The sequence below is a fragment of the Chrysemys picta genome, chromosome 7 (genome assembly GCF_011386835.1).
Source record: "Chrysemys picta bellii isolate R12L10 chromosome 7, ASM1138683v2, whole genome shotgun sequence".
In the NCBI taxonomy this organism is placed as follows: Eukaryota; Metazoa; Chordata; order Testudines; family Emydidae; genus Chrysemys; species Chrysemys picta.
In genome coordinates this window covers 6,603,383-6,630,148 of record NC_088797.1, presented here as the reverse complement: position 1 = coordinate 6,630,148, position 26,766 = coordinate 6,603,383, and the positions used below count along the sequence as shown (strand labels likewise).

Here is a 26,766-nt window from a genome sequence, read left to right as displayed (position 1 = left end):
AACCGAAAAAAGGGTCTTATCATGGAAAGAGTTAGGCAACCTTGCTACCAGCTCCCCCTATCGTAACTAATAAAGAAACTATGAACTAGTTGCAGTTTGAGCAATTCAAAAAGGGAAAGGCTTGGACCAGCTGTGGAAAAGATGGACATTGCCAAAAATATTGTCATGCACCCCGAAGGGATTTGCTCACAGTTTCTCCCCCTGACCGCCAGGTACTCTTGGGACAGCAGATAGCGAAGCTGGCTCTTCTTCCACTCTGGCTGGATCCGAGTTTGCATGGAGCAGTCAGGAGGGGAAGGTAGAGGTGGCCAGCTGCCTCAATGCCCACGAAAGGGAGGACAGGCAGGGGCAGAGTGGGTATGAGTTGATTGGCGAATAGCATGGGGAAAATATAGGAGACAGGCCCAGAAGAAGGGAGGCTAATGAAGATGAAGAATAGAGGAGGCTGCTCTTGTCTTAACCACTCATGGACCAGCTGAACAACCTCATCTCAGGAGTCTGGTGGCACCTTAAAGACTAACAGATTTATTTGGGCATAAGCTTTCGTGAGTTAAAACCTCACTTCTTCGGATGCATAGAGTGAAAGTGTGGTTTTAACTCACGAAAGCTTATGCCCAAATAAATCTGTTAGTCTTTAAGGTGCCACCAGACTCCTTGTTGTTTTTGTAGATACAGACTAACACGGCTACCCCCTGATACTTAACCTCATCTCAAGTTCTCTCCACCAGCTCCTCTCCCCATAGCAACGCCCCAGGCTCCCTCCCGCTTCTCAGTTCCCACCCAACCCCCTAGACTCTTGTTGCACTGGGAAGTAACATCAACATGAACGCTATAATCCAGGGGTTCTCAAACTGTGGGTCAGGGCCCCAAGGTGGGTCATGACCTCATTTTAATGGGGGTCGCCAGGGCTGGTGTTAGACTTGCTGGGGCCCAAGACCAAAGCTGAAGCCCTAGCCCCACCACCCAGGGCTGATCCCGCACCCCACACAGGGTGGTGGAGCTCACGCTTTGGTCCCCCCTTCTGGGGTCACGTAGTAATTTTTGTTGTCTGAAGCGGGTCGCGATGCAATGATGTTTGAGAATTGCTGCAAATCACCACACTATGTGTGTGTGGGGGGGGGGGGGGAAGAGCTACTTGGGGGGAAACGCTGGCTTGTTTGCACCTGATAAGGAATATCACCCATGGAGCCGCACTTGGCAGCCAGCTTCACACCTGCCTTTCTCGGCAGGGCTGGCTCCAGGCACCAGCCCACCAAGCTTGTGCTTGGGACGGCACCTGGAGGGGGCGGCGCGGTGCTCCGGCCCCCGGGGAGAGCGGAGCCGCAGTGGGCTTGCCGCCCTCCCCCGGCGCTCTGGCCGCCGTGGAGAGCGGAGCCCCGGCCGGGCTCTCCGCCCTCCTCCCGGCGCTCCGGCCAGTCGGGGACAGTGGCCTGCGGCCCGGCTCGGCACCCTCCCCTGCCGCGCTGGGGGGGGATAGGGGGTGGCGGGAGGGTTTTCTGCCTTGGGCAGCAAAAAAGCCAGAGCCGGCCCTGTTTCTCGGACATCTTTCCCCTGCCCCTTTCCACACAACACACAAGCAGCATCTCTCTCTAGCTCCCTCCCCCCATCCCCTCGCAACAGTAATTTGTTCCCCAGCGTCTCTGCCCAGACACCAGCAACATGGACAGGATGTTTTCCCTCCCTGCACGCAGGGCCAGCTCCAGGGTTTTGGCTGCCCCAAGCAGCCAAAAAAAAAAAAAAAAAAGCTGTGATTGCGATCTGCGGCGGGAATTTGGTGGGAGGTCCTTCAGTCCGAGCCGGCGTGAGGGACCATCCGCCGAATTGCTGCCGAATAGCTGGATGTGCTGCCCCTCTCCGAAATGGCCGCCCCAAGTACCTGTTTGCCAAGCTGGTGCCTGGAACCGGCCCTGCCTCCACCTCACCCCTGAACATGTACCAGGCAGCCTTTTCTCCCCATCCTCCTTTCCCCGTGTTTCTTCCTCACCCTCTGCACCCCTATCCCAGCTCATCCCCATCCTCCACCCCCCACATCGCTGTTCCTTGCCCCTGCTCCCTCAACCCCCAACCCAGCTCCTTCCACCTCCCAACTCACCCCCTCTCCTCCTTGTACCCCATCCTGGTTCCCTCCCCTCCATCTCAGCTCCTCACCTTCCCCATCCTCCATGGCAGCTCCTTGCCCCCTGCTCCCCCTCTTCCCCTGCACCCCAGCTCCCAACCCAGCTCCTTCCCCTTTGCTCCCCCCTGCTCCCCCAACCCAGCTCCCTCCCCTCTTCCACCCTCCACCCCGCAACTCTGCTCCCCTCCACCCATTCCCCAACCCAGCTCCCTCCCCTTTGCTCCCCCATCCCCCCCGCACCCCCAACCCAGCTCCCTCCCCTCTCCCACCCTCCACCCCACATCTCTGCTCCCCTGCACCCCATTTCCCAACCCAGCTCCCTCCCCTTTTCTCCGCCATCCTCCCTGCACCCCAACCCAGCTCCCTCCCCCTCCCACCCTCCACCCCGCAACTCTGCTCCCCTGCACCCCATTCCCCAACCCAGCTCCATCCCCTCTCCCACCCTCCACCCTGCAACTCTGCTCCCCTGCACCCCATTCCCCAACCCAGCTCCATCCCCTCTCCCACCCTCCACCCTGCAACTCTGCTCCCCTGCACCCCATTCCCCAACCCAGCTCCATCCCCTCTCCCACCCTCCACCCTGCAACTCTGCTCCCCTGCACCCCATTCCCCAACCTAGCTCCCTCCCCTTTGCTCCCCATCCCCCCTGCACCCCCAACCCAGCTCCCTCCCCTCTCCCACCCTCCACTCCGCAACTCTGCTCCCCTCCACCCATTCCCCAACCCAGCTCCCTCCCCTCTCCCACCCTCCACCCTGCAACTCTGCTCCCCTGCACCCCATTCCCCAACCCAGCTCCATCCCCTCTCCCACCCTCCACCCTGCAACTCTGCTCCCCTGCACCCCATTCCCCAACCTAGCTCCCTCCCCTTTGCTCCCCCATCTCTCCTGCACCCCCAACCCAGCTCCCTCCCCTCTCCCACCCACCACTCCGCAACTCTGCTCCCCTCCACCCATTCCCCAACCCAGCTCCCTCCCCTCTCCCACCCTCCACCCTGCAACTCTGCTCCCCTCCACCCATTCCCCAACCCAGCTCCATCCCCTCTCCCACCCTCCACCCTGCAACTCTGCTCCCCTGCACCCCATTCCCCAAACCAGCTCCCTCCCCTTTGCTCCCCCATCCCCCCTGCACTCCCAACCCAGCTCCCTCCCGTCTCCCACCCTCCACCCCGCAACTCTGCTCCCCGGCACCCGATTCCCCAACCCAGCTCCCTCCCCTTTGCTCCCCCATCCCCCCTGCATCCCCAACCCAGCTCCCGCCCCTCTCCCACCCTGCAACTCTGCTCCCCTGTACCCCATTTCCCAAACCAGCTCCCTCCCCCTTTCTCCCCCATCCCCCCTGCACCCCAACCCAGCTCCCTCCCCCTTTCTCCCCCATCCCCCCTGCACCCCAACCCAGCTCCCTCCCCTCTCCCACCCTCCACCCCGCAACTCTGCTCCCTGGCACCCCATTCCCCAACCCAACTCCTCCTTCCCTTCCCACCCCCATTCGGCTCCTCCCCCCTTTGCACCCCAACCAGTCCCCCCGCCCGCGCTCCCGCACCAGCCTAGCGGTCAGGCGCGCGCGCTCAGCGAGCCGGGGCGCTCCCGGGCCGAGGGGGAGGGGGGAGAGCGTGCGCAGGGCGCCTGCGCGGGCGGCTCCCCGGGCTCCCGGCTGGAACGGGACGGGCTGAAATGTAACCAAACAAGCGGCGTCTTTGTAGCGGCTTAAAGGGGCCGCGGCCGCTTCCTGCCGAGCGGGCTCCGCGCAGCCCGGGGACGGGGGCAGCTGCCGGGCGCTGTCCGGCCGGGCGGAGCGGAGCGGACCGGACCCGGAGCCAGGGGGAGGCGGGCAGCGGCGGCAGCCCCGCGGGCGGAGCCGGGGCGAAGTTGGGCGGAGGATGGCTTGAGCGGCTGGGGAAGTTGTGCGCCAAGCCAGGCTCGCCCCGCCGGGCCACCTGTTTTGCATCCGCTGGGCTGGGCTAGGGGGGGACCGGACCGGACCGGGGAGGGGGCGGCGGCGCCATGTCCAAAGTGATCCAGAAGAAGAACCACTGGAGCAGCCGGGTGCACCAGTGCTCGGCCAGGCGGGCGGCCGGCGGCCAGCCGGGGCTGCCCCTGCTCGGGGGCGCGGAGCACGGGCAGTTCCCCTACGTGGGGACGGCGGAGGAGGGCGGCCCGCCGGTGCTGGCCGGGGGCGAAGAAGCGGGGCTCAGCCCCGGGGAGCTGCTGCTGGAGGTGCAGGGGGTCCGCGTGTCCGGCTTGCCCCGCTACGACGTGCTGGAAGTGATCCGGAGCTGCACGGAGCCCATCTCGGTCAAAGCCGTGAGACAAGGTAAGGGGGGCGGCACTCGGGGTGCAGGGCTGTGCCTTGCTCGGGCTGTGCCCCTGAGCTCTCCCCGCCTCTCCTCCTCCTTCCCCCGGGCAGGCTGGGCTCTGGGCTTGCTGGGGTCGGGGTGGGTGTGTGAAGTTTTTCCAGGCGGGAGCTAACTTCTGGGGCCGGCGAAGCGTCCCACCTGCCGGCTGAGCGGTCTCTCTCCCGGCCGGCTCCTGGCGCGCCGTGCCCGCGGGGCGGATCGGAGCGGAGGGGAGGCTGGCTGGGAGGGCGGCCCGGGGCATGGCTTCACGCAGCCGGGGAAGCGTCGGTTCTCTCCGCCTTTGCGAGCGCTCCGAAAGGGCAGATCCCCTCTCCCCCGCACCGGATTAACGCGGTCCAGGTGGGGCCAGTGGCAAACGCTGGGACTCGTCTTCTGCCAGTCTTGCAAAACATTGACTTCGGGAGTGATGAAATGTTTGCACCAGAGTTGTGCCCCCCACCCTTCCCTCCCTATCACCAGAACATGCAACGAAGGTGAACAGTTCCCCTCTTCTCCTTCTTTGGACAGCGTTTGATCACAGAGATCAAATAGAAAACGCCAGGCGGGGGCAGCTTATTGGTGTGGTTAAAGGCATACAAATAGTCCATTTTTTATCTGTCAGCAAGGGTCACGACATGACCTTTGGAACACCTTGCTCTCTTCGATGCAAAGACTAATTGGGCATCATTTAGGTTCCCCCTGTGCAATCAGAGCCCTGTTTTCATGGGGAAATAAATCTTTAAGTTTTACTACCTTCAAGTCTGGCCTGCCTGAAGCACAATGAGCAATTCCCTTAAGACATTCTTTTAAGTGTACCGAAACCCCTAGCTACAGGCAGTGCTGGAGGCTTAGCAGTTGTGGAGTGAAATGCTTGGATCTGTTAGCTTAATTCTATTAGTGAACAAACAAAAAAATTCATTTCACTGGACCTGGAGGAATTTCCTGAAAGATGTACTCCTTCAGCAGGGATGCATCCCATAGACCTGTAGCATTTGGTTGCACTGCTGGATTATGACTAGAGTTTTTTGTTAAAAAGTATAGGCATGTGATTGCTAGCTGCCTGCCTTAGCTTGTCAAAGGGTTGGCATGGAGTGTGCCTGGGGAAGGGAAAAGCTGTAACTATCCCCACTTGGAATGGTTATTTTAGCCTTGCTTGCACTCTTAGCAGTAGGTCATTTCTGCATCACTTTGAGCCAGGCGGACAGGAGCTGAAGGGATTTGGATGAGAGAGAGCTCTCAAATGAGGCTATGGAAGACAGAAGCAAGAGTCCTCCTCCTCATGTGAAAAGTACACTTCCTTTAACAGAAGCAACAGAGGGTCCTGTAGCATCTTTAAGACTAACAGAAGCCACAGGACCCTCTGTTGCTTTTTACAGATTCAGACGAACACGGCTACCCCGCTGATACTTTCCTTTAACAGGTTAGCACAGCAGGTCTAGATAATAGGTTTGTAGTTTCCAGTGTGGGACTTGAATTTAGTGCCAGGAAACTGTTCCTGTTCCAGGAAGCTGTTAAGGTTATTTGAATACCCAGGATTTTGAAATAAACAGGATTATATTGGAACACCTGTAGGTTTGCATGGTGGCCTAGCACACCAGGGTCATCTATAAGTGGAGGCAGGAAGGGAAATTCTGGTAGGATAATTCAGTAGATTCTTTAGGGGAAAGTTTATTACTGCACAAACACGTACACATCCCAAAGTGGAGGGATTTGCTGTGTTTGGCAAATGCAGCGATGTTTTGTGTAGTTGATGTGCAGGCAACAACCTATTTGCTTGACCCAAAAGAATTACTCTCGTCTTTTGTTGTTTGCCTGATGCCCTTCTTCTAAATCAGCAGAGCTCTCCTCTGAACTTCTGTCTGCTAGCCCTATTAAAAGCTAGTTTGTAGTTCCATGCACTTGTTCTATGGACACTATTCAAACTTCCATTGTCAAAGGAAATTATAGGAAGAGTAGTGTTCTGTTCCATGTGGTATGTTATGTAATATGTAATCTTGAGTTGTCACTGTAATAAACATCTGCTTCCTTTTTAAAATGGAATGTTAGTTCAAAATATCCCCACATGTTACATAAAGAAGTATCAGAGTAAGATAACTTATAAAACCTAAAATCAATAGAAATGTCCCCCTACCCCCCCTTTTTTTAACTGTAGTGGGAGCAATTGTCTTCTTTCTCCTGCTGTATTTGCAACACAAAGATTGCAGCACTGAAAACCTGGAAGTGAAATTGACTATGAACAAAGTAAAATTTGATTTTCATTTTCCTAGCTGAGTGAAATGCATAGAGTAAATAAACAAAGAAATGTAGATGGGGTTTTAAGGATTGGTTACATAAGAACTACTTGTTTTGACAATCACAATAATAATTTGAGATTTTCACAGTTGTGCAGAATTACGGGTTTTAAGCATTTATTTTTTTTACCAAAATGTATTTATTTTAAATTTTCACAGTTGCAGGAAAATATGGGGGAGTGTCACGCAATGGAGGAGAGGGGAATCAGACGGTAGTTAATGACTGTAGACACTGAGATGCAAAAAGTTAAAGCTTTATAATGATTAAAACACAAATTATCGACATCACATGTCAAAATATACCAAGTAAATATCCCTACATCAAACTCCAGTAAGTTCTCAAGCAGCATTTTTCTTTCCTTGCCTTTCTGTACATTTCTGTTTATTGATGGAAATAAAATTTCATTGGTTTGTGTGTATATATGGTGAAATGGATGTTTACCAACCTTTACTGATAAAATTCTAATTCTTCCAAGTCTATTAAAATGCATGATTTCTATGTCAGTTTCCAGTAGCAGTTTCTCTCTTAATGTTGTTTTAAGTGATCATATTCAGCAAGAGTTGCATGTTACTAAAACATGCTGCAAAGTACAGTGTTAAGTGAATGAGTGTAAACACATTTTAACTGTCTGATTCCATTTCCCCTCCTTCTCCCCAGACCCCAGTGCCTGCCTAACTGATGCTGAAGTTTTGTGGCAAACTTCACCTGGAAACTTACATACTTTATTGGCTTGTCTGCTTTGTATGACATTTACAAGGCTGGAAAAACAGGAAGTTTACTATAAATAAGTCAGTCATCTGCAGGCTTGAGCAGAGAAAATAACTGATTTGATCTTGCAGTTAAAACAAACACACAAACAAAAAACAACTGTGAAATGAAGGTTTTATAGGTTAAACACACTCTTCATCGTTAAAGCCAAGCTTTATAGGATAACAATTCAAAATGCAAACTCTTTCTTTTCCGTAGTGATTATTCAGTCTGAATGGGCACTTGGATACTATGGTGACTGGGGGGCACGTAAGAATACAGCTAATTGGAGTAACTGTTTATAAGAGTTCAGAGAATCATAGATTATTAGGGTTGGAAGGGACCTCAGGAGATCATCTAGTCCAACCCCCTGCTCAAAGCAGGATCAATCCCCAACTAAATCCCCAAATGGCCCCCTCAAGGATTGAACTCACAACCCTGGGTTTAGCAGGCCAACGCTCAAACCACTGAGCTATCCCTCCCCCCAAAGTAACTGTTCATATGGGATTTAGGTGTGCTTTAATTTTCCTTGACCTTTTAATATAAAATAAGTGAACAGCTTTACCCCATAGATGCTTTTTTTTGTATTACTTTTTAAAAGCATAATTTTTATAATCTTTTGCTTTGGGAGGAAAAAGGCCCCTGAAACTTGACTGAGTACCTTTCAGTACTGTCAGAGTTAGGCCAGTAAAGATAATAGTGAAAAATCAAAACAATGGAAAATATTTTAAGTCTGAGGTGCAGTGTTTTTAAAACTGACCACGTCCCCTTCCTGTTGTTGTTGTTGTTGTTGTTTCAGTTTCAAACAAAGTGATGATCAACTCTATTTGAATTAATAAATATAGTTGTATGGACCACTTAATTTGATCTACGTAAAGAATGCAAAACTGATGCTACTTCTCCTGAAGAAGAGCTCTGTGTAAGCTCAAAAGTGTGTGTCTGTCAGCAACAGAAGTTGATCCGATAAAAGATATTCCCTCCCACACCTTGTCTCTTCATCTCCCATTCATTTTAATATCACATATTTGGTAGTGTAAGACTTGCATTAGCATAATATCTCGATTTCCACTGTCCACGCTTAATATTGTAGCTTCCTGCAATAAACTTACAATTTTTATCCATTGGATAAATAGACAATACTTGACTGACTGACTTTTTTTTTTCTTTTTTTTAATTTCTCTCTCTCTTGTTGCTGTTTACATATCCTGATTGAGAGAGCACAACAAAAAACAGGCGTTTAACTTTTGTTCTTGACAATGGACAAGTTAACAACTTCTCCATAACAGATTAGTTATGTGCCTTTCATTTAAAACAGGATGTTTTTTTCTTCTTTGTTTTCTCATGAAATACAGAAATTGGGGGATATTTCAAGATTAGTCAGATTTTTTTTTTTTGATTAGATGGCATGTGTCAGTTGTTCAAGTCCTCCTTGTCACTATAAATGAAAAGGTTGTCGGAGAAAACTAAGTCCTCTGTGCACTTAAACTTTTTTTTTTTTTTTAATTTTTTTCTTTACTACTACCGGCTGAAGTTATGGTACATGAGGATCAGTTTACATGAGTGATGTTTTTGGGTTACTCTGAAGTCAGTATGGAGGGGGAGGGGAATTTTTTATTTTTTTTTTAAGCCACGTATAAGGTAAACAAGGGCAGACATTCATTCCCCAATGGTAGTGTCTTATCTGCTGTCACGTATGTTTGTTTCTTTTAAAACCTTACCTTGACCCTGAGAGAAATTCTAAAACCTGGTGAGTTGACAGTACATTTCTATGAAGTGTTGGAATCTATTCATGTGAATAGAACAGCTCCTTTAAAAGTTGTTTGCATGAGCGTATATTCTGACATCATTTCCCCAAAATGGGCCTGTGAGGGATGTGGTATCTTCCAATTATTTTTTGTGTGAAACATGAACAAATATAAAAAATATTGATGCCTCTATGAATTTGTGTGTACAGTAGTTTTACATATGCTGGGAAAGCAGGGTGGCAGGTTGGTTAATAGGTAACATTAAACATTGGATAGGTAGGTTACAGAACTCATGGCTGGCACTGATGCATAATTCTGTGAAATGTAAAAATATTTCCATCCAGTGTTTATTTTGGACTCCCATCTGCCTGTTTTAGGTAAATGCAAATGAGTTTATAAAACTCTTGCTGCTATTAAGAATTTACTTCCTTGATCTATCACATGATCTTTCTTTTTGGTTCGGATAAAGGTTTGGGGTTTGTTTTTCTTTCTTTCTTTTTTTTTTTTTTTCTCCTTTTCCCCCCCAACACTTAACAAAATGTCAAACAAAAACACGTTGACAATACCCTGTGCATTTCCACATCCTTAAAGTTTAGGTAATAGAATCCGAAGTACAGATAACATCATAAATTTTTACTGATCAAAAATTTCATACTGGTATTTTCGAGGTCGGCATCTATTTTGGACTTAGAGATTATGTTCACCATTTATACTGCAATAGCACCCACAATGTGCTAGCTGCTATCCAAGCATAAAATCAGTGAAGATGCAGATCCTGTCCGTGAGTTGATCAGAAATTCTGTGCATCTGAAATATTATTGCACTTACCACACGTGAAATGTAGACTGTTGTGTCTTAAAGTATCACTATAGTGAAGATCAGGTTTTTACCACAATCAAGCTTACACGCCGTAAGCATTTGTTAGGATTTGGAATGTGAAAATGGACCCTGCTTGTGGCAAAATGATTAGCTATGCATCCATGCACCTACTTTTATGTCCTCCTCTACAAAGAGTGGGTTCGCATCCCAGAGTTATTCAATCACAGTCTTAATTTAACAGCCCTGCCATTATTACATTTTTAAAGAGTTAATATGAGCCTTTAATGTCATAAAATTGGATTATGTTTTTCACAATAAGTTGAATCTTTCAGCCCATTATGTGATGAGACTCTAGGCTCTCTCTTTATGGGCCGTCGTATTGCAGTACATTTAAACCACAATTATAGCGTAATTACAAGCAATGTTTCAAAATTATTGCGATTATAAGATATTAACGCAGTTCTAGTGGGGTTTTTTAGACTGAATTTTTACTTTATGGCAAAAGTGCTTCAGGTCTGAGTTTCTAATCGGCTAAATGTGAAACATGAAATTCACCTGCTGTATAACTCTTCAATAACTTTAAGGACTACATTCAGCAAGTTTGATGGCCAAATCGTGAGTGTCTTATTGCTAAAGGAATAAAATGTAGGGATATGTGTGATTGGGTTGCTAATCTTGCCATACTTGAAGTTGCAACCGGTTTTCCATTCTCAGACCTGTTTTGATTCCATCCATACATCCTTCTCCACCCAGTTCCTCAAAAAAAGGTCCTTGGGGCACACGTACCAAATCTGAAGCACTTCTGCTGAAGGGTAACTTTTTGGCCAAATTTAAGGTGTGTTTGCCAAGCCATTCCCAAGATGTGGCACTCATAACAAACTTTGAAAAACACTTCCTTTTTTGAAAGGTTTCAGAGTAGCAGCCGTGTTAGTCTGTATCCGCAAAAAGAAGAACAGGAGGACTTGTGGCACCTTAGAGACTAACAAATTTATTAGAGCATAAGCTTTCGTGGACTACAGCCCACTTCTGCATCCGAAGAAGTGGGCTGTAGTCCACGAAAGCTTATGCTCTAATAAATTTGTTAGTCTCTAAGGTGCCACAAGTCCTCCTGTTCTTCTTTTTTCCTTTTTTGAGTGGCAGATTATATATCTCTGAAATCGTGGTTTCCAAAGTCCAAACTCTCTTTTTGATAGAGGCGGTGAATAGATCTCATGCGTAGGATTAGGTTGGTGGTTACTTGGAGTTTTGGTAACATTTGGGGCCTGCTTTAATTTCCAGCATATTTCACAAACTATTTGTTAGACTTCAGCCCAGCAAACTTGGAAGGTCGTTTGCTGGCCAAGAACATGCTCTGTCAAGAGTTCCTATGGAATTTACCAGCCGAGTGCACAGGCCTGAAAACCTATGCTGGGGAGGGGAGGGCTCTTTGGGCAGTGTAGTTTACTGGGCAGCGTAGAACACTAGAATCAGGACCTCCTTAGGTCTTCTTCCAACTCTGTAACACTGAGGATAGATCTGTGCTGCAATTAGACACCTGCGACTGGCTTGTGCCGGCTGGCTTGAGCTAAAGGGCTGCTTAATCACAGTGTATGTGCTTGGGCTGGAGCTGCCCAAGCCTGAACATCTACACTGCCATTAAACAGCCCCTTAGCCTGTGAGACCAAGTCAGCTGGCCTGGGCCAGCCATGGGTGTCTTATTGCAGGTGTAGACATATCCTGTGTAGCCTTATTAATGCTGCGGTGCCCTTGGGGTTCTCCCCTCCCCCCCGCCCCCCAAGGATCACATAGTGTTTTACATGAATTAGGCTTCACAAACTCCTTGAGAGTTAGGCTTGTATTAACGCCATTCCACAGGTGGGAAAATTGAGGATTAGAGTTTATCAGGTGTCCGAGGTGAATCAGAGGCAGAGCAAGGGTTACAGCCTCGTTTTTCACAGCCCTATGCTAGACTCCCATTCAAGTCCCTTTAAACTCTGTGACTGCTTTTCCAGGAGTGAAACGGGGTTAATATTTACCTGTGTCACAGGGAGACAGTGCCGTCTTGTGTAAATATTATGGTTCGGTACAATCATCTGCCCCTGCGGCTTGGCCGGGCTGCCTTCCACAGAGATAGTAGCAGTTAAAGAACGCAGTTTAAGCTGGGATCAAAGACCACTACTGTTGTCCTCCTTTCTGTTGTTCTGATTTCTCGCCCTTGTGCAGATTGGCTGTATGCGCCAGTCCCTCCCACCCCTTTCCTCCTGTCTCCAACTCTCATTGTCCCTTTGTTTGTCTCTTCATCTAACTAATCCCCGTTTAACATAACCCTGGTGAAACGATTTAAATTACTAATGTGACACTTGCCACCACTGCACTGATTATTCTGCTTGTTTGTTGCCCCTCCCGCGTCTGTCTGCTTGTCTCTTTAGAATAATTGTCGGCTCTTTGGGGCAGGGATTGTCTCATGCTGTGTTTGCTCGGTGCCTATAGCATGGTGGGGTCGGATTCTTGCCCCCTATGCATTACGGTAAGAGACATGATTGATGATAGCGGGACTAGTTGCGTGAAGTAATGTCTCTTATTGGACCAAATTCTGTTGGGGGAAAAAGAAGAACAGGAGTACTTGTGGCACCTTAGAGACTAACAAATTTATTAGAGCATAAGCTTTCGTGGACTACAGCCCACTTCTTCGGATGCATGTTGGGGAAAGAAGTTTTTGAGCTCACACCGCTCTTCTTTAGGGCTGGGAAAGGTACTCTAGTGTCACAGCTAAATGCAAGGTGGGACACATTGTTTAGCATAAGTAGTTAGCAAGGTGTTGTAGGAGATCATTCAAGGTGAAGTGGCCAGTTAACGCTGCTGCAGGCCTAAGGCAAAAAAGGGGGAGTTAGTGGGTTACAGATTGTTGTAATAAGCCATAAATACAGTGTCTTCATTAAGACTGTAGCCCTGGCTACACTTGAAACTTCAAAGCGCTGCCACGGGAGCGCTCCCGCGGCAGCACTTTGAAGTGCGAGTGGTCGTGCGCCAGCGCTGCGAGAGCTCTCCCAGCGCTGCAGGTACTCCACCTCCCCGAGGGGATTAGCTTACAGCGCTGGGAACGTGGCTCCCAGCGCTGGGGCACTGTTTACCCTGGTGCTTTACAGCGCTGTAACTTGCTGCGCTCAGGGGGGTGTTTTTTTCACTCCCCTGAGTGAGAAAGTTGCAGCGCTGTAAAGCACCAGTGTAGCCATGGCCTATGATTTAATAATAGAAGACACCAGCTCGGACAGAATGGATGTGGTTTGGCAGTTGCGATACATGTGGTGATGGGGGCTCAGACAGGGCCCTGGGCAGAGCTTACTCCATTTTTTCCTGGCTAGAGGTGGGGGAACCCTAAGAATGGCCAGGTTAGACCTTCCACGCCAGAATGTCACCTGGAGCTGTTGCAGCGCTAAGGTGTCCATGGTTAACATGTCCACTACTAGCTGGAATGTGGTAATTCATCTTCCCAATCTTGACATGTTGACCTTACACAGAAGGTGGTGGGGATTGAAAGGTGGCGTTCAGCTTGCTTAGGGTATGTGACCTGTGCACTGGCTTGCTGCATTTCAATGTTTTTTTTCCTGACACGACACAATTTAACATTGAATTTTCTGTCTTTTCGTTTTCTTATTTTTTAAAACTTACAGTGTTGTAATGTATTAACTTAAGTTCTGGATACGTATCTGCAGCCTTCATTCAGTTTAAAATATTGAACTCAGATGTAAAGGAAATAAAATTGTCGCTCAGAGGGTCTCATTCAGGCTAAATGTGCACCTGGCCTAAATAAAGGCAACATTTGCATCAATGGGATAGAACAGTGGTCTCCAAACTTTTTTGATCGCGCACCCCATCAGTAAAAAAATTTTGAGCACGCTCTACCATTTTTGCCAAAGCGCCAAAAATAAAAGCGCTCCTCTTGCCGCGCACCCCCAAGGATCCTCTTGCGCACCCCACTTTGGAGACCACTGGGATAGAATAGTGATAAACAGAACTGTATTCTAACTTGCGCGTGAAATCCGCATTCAACCACTTGTATTCTGAGACTCAGACATATGTCGGAGTCGGGGAGGGAGGGGAATGAACATGTCCCACAGCCTAGTCTAAGTCTGTAAATCAGTTAAGAAGTCAAGATTTTAAAATGTTTCTTGTCAAATAAGTTGGTTCTCTTCTTTCTTCCAGATGGAGGGTGTTTGCTTATATCTTAAGGAATGAGCTAAGAGGTGGTTTTATGCTTCCTCTGGTTTGCTGGAAGCTCCTACATTTGAGACGCATACGTTAAAGGAAATTCTCAGTTCTCATATTCACAGCTAAATGGTTCGGGTCTCTTGGTTGAAAACGTGGAGAAATCTGGCCTGCATGAGCAAGCGCCATGAATTTGCAGAAGCAAAATTAAGAAATAGAAGAAAAGTTCGCTTTACCTAGGGTGCTGTAACTTGAATGGCCAATGCTTAGAGAGTTGATACTCCAATACATGCGTGGAGAAGCAGGTTCCTTTTAGCCTTGCACATGCTGTCTCTGGGTAGGGATATACTGCGTCTTGCTCCGAGTTCATGCCTATCGTTTCCTTATTTGTGTCTTCTGTTCCCGCCCAGAAGTTGTGTTCAGTGACCACCTGCACCATGGACACCATGGACTAGATTGCCACCAGTGTCCTGTGAAGATGTTGCATGTGCCCCTTGGCCTGCCACTAGTAGCATCAGTTGTACAGCAATAGCTTTTAGGGCATCACTGAACATGTGAGACCAGAAAAAATAATTGTAAGCAATCATCATCTCTTTTCCTCTCCCCCTCAAACGCTCCCCAAACTTGATGGCTTGGCTTTCACTTTGTTTCAGGCCTGATCTACAACTAAAACTTATTGACCTACCTACGTCACTCAGGGCTGTGAAAAATGTCATGTCCTGTGCCACGTAGTTAGGTTGACCTACCCTGTCCTGTAGAGGTGGCTGTTCTTCCATCGACTTAGCTACCTCCTCTTGGAGAAGTGTAATAATTACACCCAGGATGTGAGGAGTTTCTGCAGCTGTTGCAGCATGGAAATACTGCTCAGCTCTTCAGTCTTGGTGACTAGAAGGAAATCCTGTGCCAGCTCTTTCAGGTGTTGCGTGCTGGGTTGGACTGTCCCTTCCCAAGAACGGAGAACCTGGACCAGCTGTTAGTTTTTTTCTTTTGGGAAGGTCATTAGGTGCTTCTCTAGGCTTAGGGAGTTTCTTGCTATCCAAACATGACATCTTTGCAGCATTTGGTGTCTGGAGTATTGTGGCTCCCTTGCAGTGAGGAGGCAAGCAGTGCTGTTTCTAAATAAGCCTGGCCTAAATAACAATGCGCAGAGTTTGTCTGCACCTCATTAACCCATGGCCACAAATGAATGAAGACAATCCGAGCTCTGCAGTGGCGCCTACTTGATTGGCAGCCTCTGACAAGGAGGGGAAGATACAACCTGACCTGAGAATGGTGGAAGGTTGGAGGGAATGGGCATGAGTTCTCCACTTCCAATGACCTTAGTAGCTATCTGCCACTGAGCTGGTGTGGTTTTCTCGTTATGGGCAGACTAGGTGGGTAACATCCTTCTCAGACTTTTGCATGGCTCAGGGCAGCTGGAATATTTTTCAGCCAGATCAGCCTTCAGTCTCTAAAGGTCAGACACATCATCTATCCTCAATGCATTGACGCTTTAAATGATTTCCTGAATTTTTCGGCCACTGGAAGCTGGAATATCAGCAACATTCTCTGTGCTAGTTCCTGACTTTACCTTTGTCAGCTTTTACTCTGAAACGACTTCTTTCTTCTGTTTTGTGTTAGCAATAATATAAATATTCTTAACCACCAGTCTTTGAAAGTTGCATTTAGTGATTTTTTGAAGCAGAAACTAAATCAGTTTTTCCTGCAGATCCTGGCGTTTTTGGTTACATTTTCACAGACTTGGCATTTGACTCAAAACAGTTCCTAGTTTTTTATATTTGAGGTGGCTTGTGTCACACTTTAAAAAAAAAAAAAAAAAAAAAAAAAAGATCCAGAGTTAAAAAATTTTGTTAGACATGATGGAGGCTAGTCCATTAAACCAAGTAAAACAGCTCCCTGTAGGATGTGAAGATCATGCTAAATGTACGGTCTTCGTACACTTTGACACACACATTCATGCCAGCCCTTTTATTTGAAACCCGGGTTTAGTCAGAACAAAGGCACATACAGTTGCAATGTATAGGAAGAAATGATCAGTTTTCCATGGTTCGCACTTGACAAAAGCTTACAGTGTTTTGGATTATTCTCCCATGATTTTGGAATCTTCATCTTAGCATTGTACTATCCCTTTTGAAATTTCTTTATTTCCTGAATGCAAGTGACTTAAATATCCAGAGCTGATTTTTTTTAACTTAGACATTTATGAAAAGAAAACATTTTTTTTAAATGAATCCCTTTTTCCCCTCCCCCAAACCCCCCACCTCCCAAACAAATATTGATGTGTACTTTAAATGACACGAGGGGAGGGATAGCTCAGTGGTTTGAACATTGGCCTGCTAAACCCAGGGTTGTGAGTTCAATCCTTGAGCGGGCCACTTGGGGATCTGGGGCAAAAATTAATACTTGGTCCTGCTTGTGAGGGCAGGGGGCTGGACTTGATTACCTTTCAAGGTCCCTTCCAGTTCTAGGAGATAGGATATCTCCATTAATTTATTTATTGCTTTTCAACTTCTGTTTCTACGTTAGTAGAGTTGCTTGCATTAAACGGTCACTGGTGCAAATTTACGAGTATGTAAAATAACTAACATCTAAACCTTTGTGTGTAAGTGTACCCCCAATTAAGTGAGAGAGAGCTGAGTGCCCAGATTTCAGAACGCCCTCCCCACTGAGACCCTTCTTGAGATGATCATGAGTAGCAGGGCTTGAGGGGAGAAGAGTGAGCGGACACAAAAGAAGATGTGTAACTTTCCTTGCGGGGGGGGGGGGGGAATTGTTCTTGATGATAAGGAACTTGGGATGGTTTTGGAGGATGGTGAAGGACATTGTAGCAGTTCATAACTGGAGAGGAACAATTAACTGGGGGCTTAGTGGTAGGAAAGGGGATGGCTAGCGGAAGGACATATGACTGGGTGGCAGATAGTGGAGTAAGTTTCCTAGAAGCATTGGAGTGGAGGCGAGGGATAGATCATCTTCCAGACTTCTGAAATCCCCGACTCACTTACTAGCCTTCCCGCTGCTAATGTTGGGACCAGCAACTGTGTCTGATATGGAGATGGAATCAGAGGAGACAGCCACAGTGGAAGGGCAAGACGTCCTGTGAAGGTGGACAGAGGTTGCTGGAGGTTCTCATTTCTGGCTCTACAGGAAACAAGGACACAATTCTAATTAATAATGACTAAGAGCCCCTCTGAACCCTAACGATCCAGGTGAACTGGGCTCATTGCTCAAAGCAGGCATGCTAAAGGAGTGCATGTGTGTATTTCTATAGATCAGCTATAAATCTGATTTTTTTGCTTTGAATATTATGCTTTATACTGTGCATAAAATGATACGTATCCACACACGCAGTTAGGATTTGGCTAGAAGAGTTATTGTACGGTGGAACAGGATTGGTGTGTGCATGCTGAAATCAGTGGGAGTTTTGCCATTGATTGTTAGAGGGAGCGGCATTGGGGCTGTGAAAGCTGAGGTGCTATTTTGCAGAGGGCACGCTTTATAGCAGAATGGGCCAAATGTAATTAAAAAGCATGGCTTTGCAGTAGAAGAGACGCATAGGAAGATACCCTACATGTTACGTCGGGCAGGGAATGTCCGCAGCTCTCCCTTCTGCAGACAGTATGTGCGGCCAGGGGGACTTTCAGCACTATGCCACTGTAAATAGCATGTCAGTAGCTGTGTTAGATAAATAGATGGCTTGTCCATATTTGGAGCTGTTGTCAGTCCTAGCAGAAACTCCTTTTGGTAATGTGTGGCTGTTGAGAATTCCTCTTTGCTGGGTTGGGAGAATGCTACTTGTGTGACAGCTCTGTTACATGTTTATCAGTCTGCTACATAATCCAAAACGTGTGAGTTCATCATTTTGTTTTCCTCCACCCTTTTCCTTTCCCAAAGAACGTTTTTTTGAGATCTGGGGATATGGGTCAAATATAAAATCTCTAGTCGAGAAAAAGAAGCAGATATATTTTTGTGTTCAAACTGAACAAGGAAGTGACTAATATGAAATACCTTGTTAATTTGCACTGATTCTCTGCAGCAGGACAGCAGTGTAATTCTTAGGGTTCAACAGATTAAAAGCTACACATTCGGCTTGGGAATGGCTAATTGTTTTACTTTTAAAATTGAGATTAGTTCTTTTATTTTTCCATGTCAGGTTGGCTCTTACCCACTCTAACAACTTGCTAGGACTACAAATTTGATTTTTGTGCAGAGATGTCACACTTGTATAATAACAGTGCATACAAATCTATTGATTAGTGATTTTCCCCCCCCCCTTCTCCCCAACACCTCCCAAGTGCTATATTAACTAAACTCTCTAAAAGCCTAAACTTTTATTTCTTCTCCTGTGGATAATGATCATTTACAATTTTAAAAAGTATTGTCTTCTCACCTAATTTAGGGATTATTGGAGCAGTTATAAAAAAGGAGCTTTGAACTTCCTGTGACACTGTATAATCTTGCCATAATAGATACAGAGCTGGAGTGTTAAGTCCTAGTAATTTTCTCCCTCTTTCTTTGGTTTCTGTAAGTATGTGTGTGAGAGGCACAGAACTGCTCTGAGCAGCGTCACAAGATATGCTTTTAAGAATCCCGGTGCTCACGGGTGTCTTGTCTATGCTAGAGCTCCCTTGGTGATGCTGCAAAGGTGTTGGTAGTGCAGGGAATCTACAGCCCCGTCAAAGTATGGACCATACGTAGAATCCAGGAGTAGAAGAAAATGTCGCAGCAGTGTCTATCCCAAGTATTCAGAAATCATGAGTCTGACCCCTCCCCCTAACCTTCCACAGGAGATTATAAAAAATTGAGTTCTTTTTATTCAGTGTTTGAAAACCTGAATCCTAAAGGCTCAAACTTTTCTCTGCAGCAATGAGTGCTAGAAACTTTTGGAAGGAAGGGTGAGTTGATATGACTCCAAGAGTTGGGGGTTTTGAGAGAGACGAAATATCACAAGATCCACAATCAATGGCAGAAGTTGGCCACCCTGAAGCTGAAGCATTATTTAAAAAATGCGAGGAAATCAAAAACACTTATGAACAAGCAAGCGTTTGGGCCGTGGGTTGAGAACCACTGGTATAATCCGCACACAGCTGTGGCCCATGTGACATCCTCAGGGCCATACAGGTAGTATATATATCGTGTGGATGCAGCCGCGGTCCACGATGGAAAATAGGTTGCGAACCACTGGTTTACACCCATATTACTTCGTATTGAGACTTGGGTGGTCCCTGGTCCTTTAAAGACAGTTCAATACTGTACTTGCACGTGGGATTGTCTTGGCAAAACAGCTTTAATAACACTTGGCCTGTAAGTAATCTAAAGGAGCACATGACTTTTAAAAGGCTGCACACGCATTAGACTTCAGTCGCTTTAAACGAAGCTGACATTGTAAGCAGAGTTACGTGGCATAGTGCAGCTTGGTGTTAAAACCAGTTTCACATTCTTTCTCACTGGTGCTATCCGGCAACTGCTAGTGAGACCTTTTTATGATTCTTGTGAGTCATTACTGAGCGCACACCTATAAACATTATCTTTTGACAGGTAACGTGTGTGCATAGGGAAGTTAGTCTCTGGAATTTTAGAGGCCATAAAGTTAAATGTAATTATGTAATGGCAAACTTAGATGAAAGGTGAATTGTAACAGCTGATTTGATTTGAGGGTTGTGGTGTGGGAATGAAGAGGGGGTGAAGTCATACTGAATGTTCTCTGGCGGGGGAGGGGTTAAATTTGTATTACAGTAGCAGCGAGAGGTCCCAACCACAATCGGGACCCCCTGGTGTTAGGTACTGTGCACACATATAGTAAGAGTCAATCCTTGACCTGAGAGTTCACTACAGTAGAACCTCAGAGTTACGGACACCTTGAGAATGGAGGTTGTTCGTAACTCTGAAATGTTCGTACGTCTGAACAAAACATTGTTCTTTCAAAAGTTTACAACTGAACATTGACTTCATACAGCTTTGAAACTTTACTATGCAGAAGAGAAATGCTGCTTGCCAGGGTGGATAAAAATCAATGGTGACTTTTTTGTTTTTTTTAAATAAAAAAATTGGATTTTTTTGTTTTAAAATGCTTTTTGAGGAAAAAATCTATTTAAAGATAGATACATTATAGCTCAAAGATATCTCATCATGGAATAGGGATTATTAATTCTGTAGTATAAGACAATATATTCATGGTTTTGTAAATGAGTTCCAATAGTTCATGGATTAGGGACCCAATTTTATGGGGTTCCAGATGCTTCTGTATAGATTATTTAGGTTAATCTTTCTATCTACCCAATGGGACTCAGTGCTCAGTCTAGAAAATACTATCAGAGATGCTTAGTTTTGCAGTTCTCAAACTGTGGATTTGTCTCTTCAGAGGTAACATGCTTGTTAACAGCAAAAATATTGTTAAATAAATAATATATAGAGGTGAGAAATAACAGACCTCAACTCTATTGTCCCTCGGCAAATTTGTGTACGCAGGGTCAATCCCTTACTTTCCTCTAAAAGTGCAAAGTTTCAAAAAGTTCAACGAATAGAAGATTGTTGGGGGCGGAATAGATCTAGACAAGGAGAAGAAGTCTGGAGATAAATGTGAGACGCGAGGGACATGGCTTTTTGTTAAAATATTACAGGTTTTGCTGTTGAAGAAAAAAATTCAGAATACTTAACGTTGTTGTTGTTGTTTTAGTTAAATAAAACCATATAAATGTCTGTCTGGTGGTGATCTCCTCCTAATACAGCATGGCAAGAAAATCCTACAAATATTAATGATTAACCTGTTGAACTGGAGATAGTTCACCTCCCAGTGACGTCATAAATATCTGCTTCAATTACCTTTGGTAAATGAAATAACCAAACAATCATTCATTGTCTGAGATAGCTGTAATACTAATCTGAAAAGTTTTTTTCAAAATAAATCACTGTTTAAAAATGTATAGTGTGTACTTTCTAAAAATGAAACCTACATCTATCTCTGGGTTGTGAAGAATATGTATTAAGGTTATAACAACCACCAAGAATGCACTTTTATGTAGAAAACCATAATTAAATCGAGTCTTCCTGACTAGTGATTTGACTTGAATCAAATCCACCCTGCTGCTTACCCTCTTATTTTTTTAGTAGTTTACATTTAACACCGTGCTGTACTGTATTTACTCTGTGTGTATGTGTGTGTCTGCTACTGCCTGATTGTATACTTCTGGTTGCAAATGAGGTGTGTGGTTGACTGGTCAGTTCATAACTCTTGTGTTCGTAATTCTGAGGTTCTATGGTATCTAAATAGACAATGAAGACAATCGCTGAAAGAAGGGAGGTGATGTTATCCCAGTCTTTTAGATGGGGAAAAATGAGACCGAGGTTAAGTGACTCGACCAAGAAGCCTGTGGCAGAGCCAGGAATCCACATGTCCTGACTCCCAGTCCAGTGCCTTAACCATGGGACATGTTGTCCAGTATACTTGAATATGCTTAAAATATATAAAGCAGTGACCTAAATGGACTCTGCTTCTCCCCATCCTTATGCTCCCCTATTCAGTTAGAGGTTTCCTACTTGATCTTTGTCCTTTTAAACAACATTTTTCACTGCATGTTTGTAGTATTTACTGGGAAAATGTTCCATTTCTAGGATCTTGTTTGTAGAAGAGTCTTTCAAGGATGCTGCAGTTTTTTATTTTATTATTTTTTCTCTTGAATTTAATAGATCTTGTTGTATACGCTGATCGATTAGTAGATATATGTATATATATCTTAAAGGTCCTAAACTCTGTCCTTGTTTACCTAGTTCTAATCCTAGCTATATTACGTTGACATCTTGATCATGTCATAAATTAGTAGTAAGCAGTGAATACATGAAGTCTGATCCTGCAAAGACGTTAAGTATGAGCATAGTCCCATTGAACTCAATGGGATTACTCGTGTTTAAAATTAAGCATATAGAGTCTCTTTGGGTGGAAGAGGTGCTTTAAGCACTGTGCAGGAATGTATAGTTTTTATGAGAATGTTGCTGTTTGCAGAATAGAAAAGATGTCACAACCACTAAGACTTTGTTTACATGGAAAAAGTGGCACTGCTTTGACTTAAACTAAGTTGGTTTTAAAGAGATTTAACTGGTGCAAAACCCTGCATAGAGACGTGTAATGTGGCTTAAGCTAAAGTGAAACAAGCCACTCTTATGTCTGCTGAACAAAAAGTGGATATAGTTCACAGCAAAGAAGCTGAGAGAAATACAGATCTCCAGGGTTAGTCTAAGGACTGCGGAACAGGTGCTAGTACATCAGGAAATATGACACACCATAACCATTGTTTGCTCCATAACAATACAATAACTATGACAATAGCGACTCTTGTACGTTAGTCCCTTTTTTTTGTTCCCGGAGGAAGCAGTCGAAACATAACAAAATGTTGGCTACTTGACTAGCTTGTCACGGTGAGTGATTCTTCGTTTTCTTTCTGTATCTTTGTGCTTGGTGTTTTTTCTCTCATTTGTTATAACCTCATCTGTATTGGTGGCAGCCATCATGGTGTCTTACCTCGGGCTGGGAATACAGTATTTATTTTCCCAGCGTTAACTGCAGCGCTGCTTCTGAATTGGCACAAAATGTTGTATTAACTGTATGGTTAGAATCTTGTTCTTGGAAGATGTTTAGTTCAATTTTATAAAGCAATCTTTCAGCTATCTGCAGATTCTTCCCTCTGCCCCACGCACCCCAGCCTCCTCCCCTCCCTTATGGAAAGTTCCTATGAAATGTACCAGCAAATGAAAACTTTCCATAGGGTTTTTGAACAGACCTACCGAACTTAATAGAAAATTCTGTTCCTGCAGTAGAATTCTGCAGGGTTTTGGAAATATCCCATAGAGTACTGCCACCTGACTACTGCTTGGTATGCAAAAACACACTCCTTTTATTGTTAATTTTATGGTGCCCTTTCCCCTTCTGTTTTAGCCACCTGCTATGACTTGTCATAAGCCTGCATTGTAAGTTCTCTTGCACATGGGTCCCTGGTCCTTGACTGGGATCTCTAAGTACTGCTATTGTGGGTCCCAGGTAATAAAATAATAAAGATGGAAGTGTGATGGCATCCCCACATGTTAATCTGGGGATCCCCGCTTTGGAGTTTCTAAGATACTTTGGTTTTCCAAGTGTTCAAAACATGTATCTGCTAAATCCTTAGGGTGAAATTCTGCCCCATTGTAGCTGATGTGAGTTTGACGATTGCTATCACTGGAGCCAGGATTCTACCATAACCTCTAACCTGTGTGTGCAAAATCGTTGTCTATTCTTGGGACCCTGGTGTCGGCTTTTATTTGTTCAGTTTTGAATCTCGCCTCTCTAGATCTTGGGGGGGAGGGATAGCTCAGTGGTTTGAGCATTGGCCTGCTAAACCCAGGGTTCTGAGTTCAATCCTTGAGGGGGCACGTGGGGATCTGGGACAAAATCAGTACTTGGTCCTGCTAGTGAAGGTAGGGGGCTGGACTCAATGATCTTTCAAGGTCCCTTCCAGTTCTAGGAGATGGGATATCTCCATTAATTTCTAAACACCTCACTTGTCGGAGTAGCATTTCCTTTCTTCAGCTTCGCAAGGAGATAGTCAAGCCAAAGCCTCTAGACCCTGACTTGCTCACCAGTCCTGCTACCTGTGATGGCTGTAACCCATCGTTATGGGATCACAGAACAACCTTATTTAACAGGGAGAGATGAGACTGGCCTTTCCCCTCCCCACCTCTTTAGTTTCATAAGAATTCATGAAAGAAAACATTATGGCTGCCAATGTAGTTGATCTTACTGCGTCAAGGGAACCAGTTACAATACAGCGATCTTCTTAGAACATAGTTTAGGCTGCAGTGAAGCTGGGAATGAACCACGTTTTAACCGTACCCGAAAGCATGTGGCAGACTTAATGACACCCCCCCCCTTCCCCAAGGATATAGAATAGCTTATGTGAAACTCACAGCCATATTTTTCTGGTGTAGAATGCTGCTTTATGCATTTAGCTGAGATTTAGGGTCTGCTTAAGTTCATTAAGCTAAACCTCAGGAGAGGTTTGAAAATGCCAAGTCTGGGAGCATATCTGTGTACTGCCTTATCTTGAGTTTAAAAACGTCTCTTAAAATGCTAATTTATATACTCTACACACAGTCTGTATTACCAAGCCCAAGCAGTCAGAAATCATGAGACTGGTTTAAAAGCCAGGAAATTTTAAATAAATAAATAAATAAATATTGGTTCTTTTTAATTGCCTTTTGGTTTTTTAAGCTTTTAGAGTACCCTTAAATTGTGTGTCTCAAGCTTTTCTCCACTACCAAGAGGGTAAGAAACTTTTTTTTAATTTTTAAATGAAGGATGAGATTATCATATAATTTACCTCCCGGAGCTGGGGGTTTAAGGAAGATGCCAGATGTCATGAGATTTACAATAAAGTTGCAATAGTTGACAATAATGGTCTTGCAAGCCATATGCATGCAGAGCACATATAAACCTTACCAGCGGAGAAGCTACCACAGGGGACTATTCAATAAGTGCACATGAAGGAATATCTGAAGGTGGGTTTCTGTGAATTTTTTCTTAAAGGATCATTCAGAACCCCTCAAGAAGACACATTTGGTGATAAAAAGCTAGAAGTGCCTCCATATTATTGGGATTCCTGGACATTTTGTGCAGGGATCAAGTTAGATGATTAAAAATTGAGAGATTTAAGCTTCACCTACTGTAGTGGGGTAGGTAGTGGTTCTGTTAAAATGACCAGCAGTTGAATAGCTACCACTGTTGATCTGTTTAAATTGTCATCCATCATTTGGTTGAGCAGCACTCGGAGACGAAGGAGTCCAGTTCACTCCGCTTTCAGGCCTGTCTATGCTAGGGAATTTGAGCAATTGGCAGGAGGCCTAACATAGAGAAGGGTCCTGCGGCTTCTGGCTTAAATCTGCTCTGACAATGCTGACGTTGCCAGAAACTAGTCTACACTAGGGCTTCCAATGTGCAATTGAACCAGTAGTAGCAGCAATGAGGAATATTTTTGCTCTATTTCACTAGTGTAAATAAGGCCTTAGAATGATTGTGAATGCAGCTAGCTAGCCTGAGACAAACACTGCCCCAATTTACATTCAGACGACTTTCTTTGCAATCATAAGAACTGGAAACATTTGTTTTAAAAGTGAAAGCTCAAATTCTGCAGAAGAGAAGTGCTCAGTCATTAACCTGTTGCTGGATGATCTTTCATATGCTATGTCTGGTAATCTCTTCTAGGCACAGTGGGTTGTATTAAATTCTAACTTTTGGGCCTTTGGAGAAAACGACAACATTTCTAAAGGATTTTTCTGTCACTAAGTAAATGATAAATATCTGCATCTTTTAATTTGAGTTTGTCCAACTCTTCTGCCTGGAATTTAGATTAAAAATGGAGTAGGGTGTTGTGGTGGTGTGGATGTCCTTTTCCATCTTCAAATTTGGCACTTCCCCCTAATAGGTTAAGTCAAACTTTGAACAACATTTCAAAGTCTTGCCTTATGGCTTAAATATAAATATCCTTTATATAAAGGGCCATGAGTGGTATTTGAGTATTGCATGCAGCAACTCTAGCAGGAAGTTGTTTAACTTGTCTAAATCTCTCTCTCGCTCCAGAGCTGCTATCGAAAATGACAAATTGCTCAAAGCAGTTTCCATGTTCGTCTTTAAAAAATTCAGCTTCTTGCCATCCAGAACACGTGGAAGGCATTTGTGCACTTGACTTAGTGTTTCTCTGTCCTCAGGCTCACACTTAGTGGTTTCTGACTTCATGTAATTTTCACACACAGCTGCTCCTGTTTGTTCCCCTGAATTTTCTATTACACTTTTTAAAAAAAATAAAAAGTGTAGTGTAGACATTAAAAGTCAAATTTCTATATGGTTCATTCTTTGGGAACCATAGGGAAAAGACCGCACAGAATTTCAAGGTCCGCAGTGTTCAGATGTGATGCTCCGTGTTAGGAAATCTTTAATTTTAAGCTGAAAAGTCTGTGTATACGCCCGAATAGTCATAATGTCCTTTTAAAACATTTAAGTGATAAATGGCGTTAATGCTTCTGAAAATGGCAACGATTCTTTGGCCTAAATGTTTTCAGTTATTAGCTGAAAGTTACCACTTACCAGAACTATATTTATTTGGACAGATACAATATGCAAAGCAATATAGGTTGACATGATTATTGTAATGATAAAATCTACTGTTTAAAAGGTTTAAAAATATATGTATTTCCAGACATGCACTTACCCTGCTGTCTGATCTTCAACAACCTGCTTCCCTTTCTTGTGCCGGTTTCCTCTCTCGCTCTTGTCTTGTCTCTACATTTCAAGCTTTTTGGGACTCTATCACTATATGTATGTACAGTACCTAGCACCCTGGTGCTTGAAAGGCAGTGGTGGTGGGTGGAGAGGATTTAGTGTGGCCTAGTGTATAAAGCAGTGAACTGGGACTCGAGACCCCAGCGTTCCATTCTTGGCTCTGCCACTGGTCTACGGGGCAAGTCATTGTCTCTTTCTGCCTCAGTTTCCCCTTTTGTACAACAGGGA

General features: G+C 45.1%; 1 protein-coding gene across 47 annotated transcripts in view; it reads left to right on the top strand.

Moving 5' to 3' along the window:
* Positions 1-3,988: 3,988 nt before the first annotated feature.
* Positions 3,989-26,766, top strand: part of MAGI1 (membrane associated guanylate kinase, WW and PDZ domain containing 1) — a 490,362-nt gene continuing 467,584 nt past the window's right edge. For 20 of the 47 annotated variants that reach the window (XM_005297845.4, XM_005297835.4, XM_024100129.3 and 17 more), the window contains exon 1: positions 3,992-4,427. In XM_005297845.4, coding sequence (XP_005297902.1) covers positions 4,118-4,427 — 310 coding nt within the window. In that variant the 5' untranslated portion in view covers positions 3,992-4,117. Of the gene's footprint in view, positions 4,428-26,766 lie in introns of all 47 variants that reach the window. The other 27 variants (XM_008179458.4, XM_065550684.1, XM_024100121.3 and 24 more) reach the window with 3 other exon arrangements.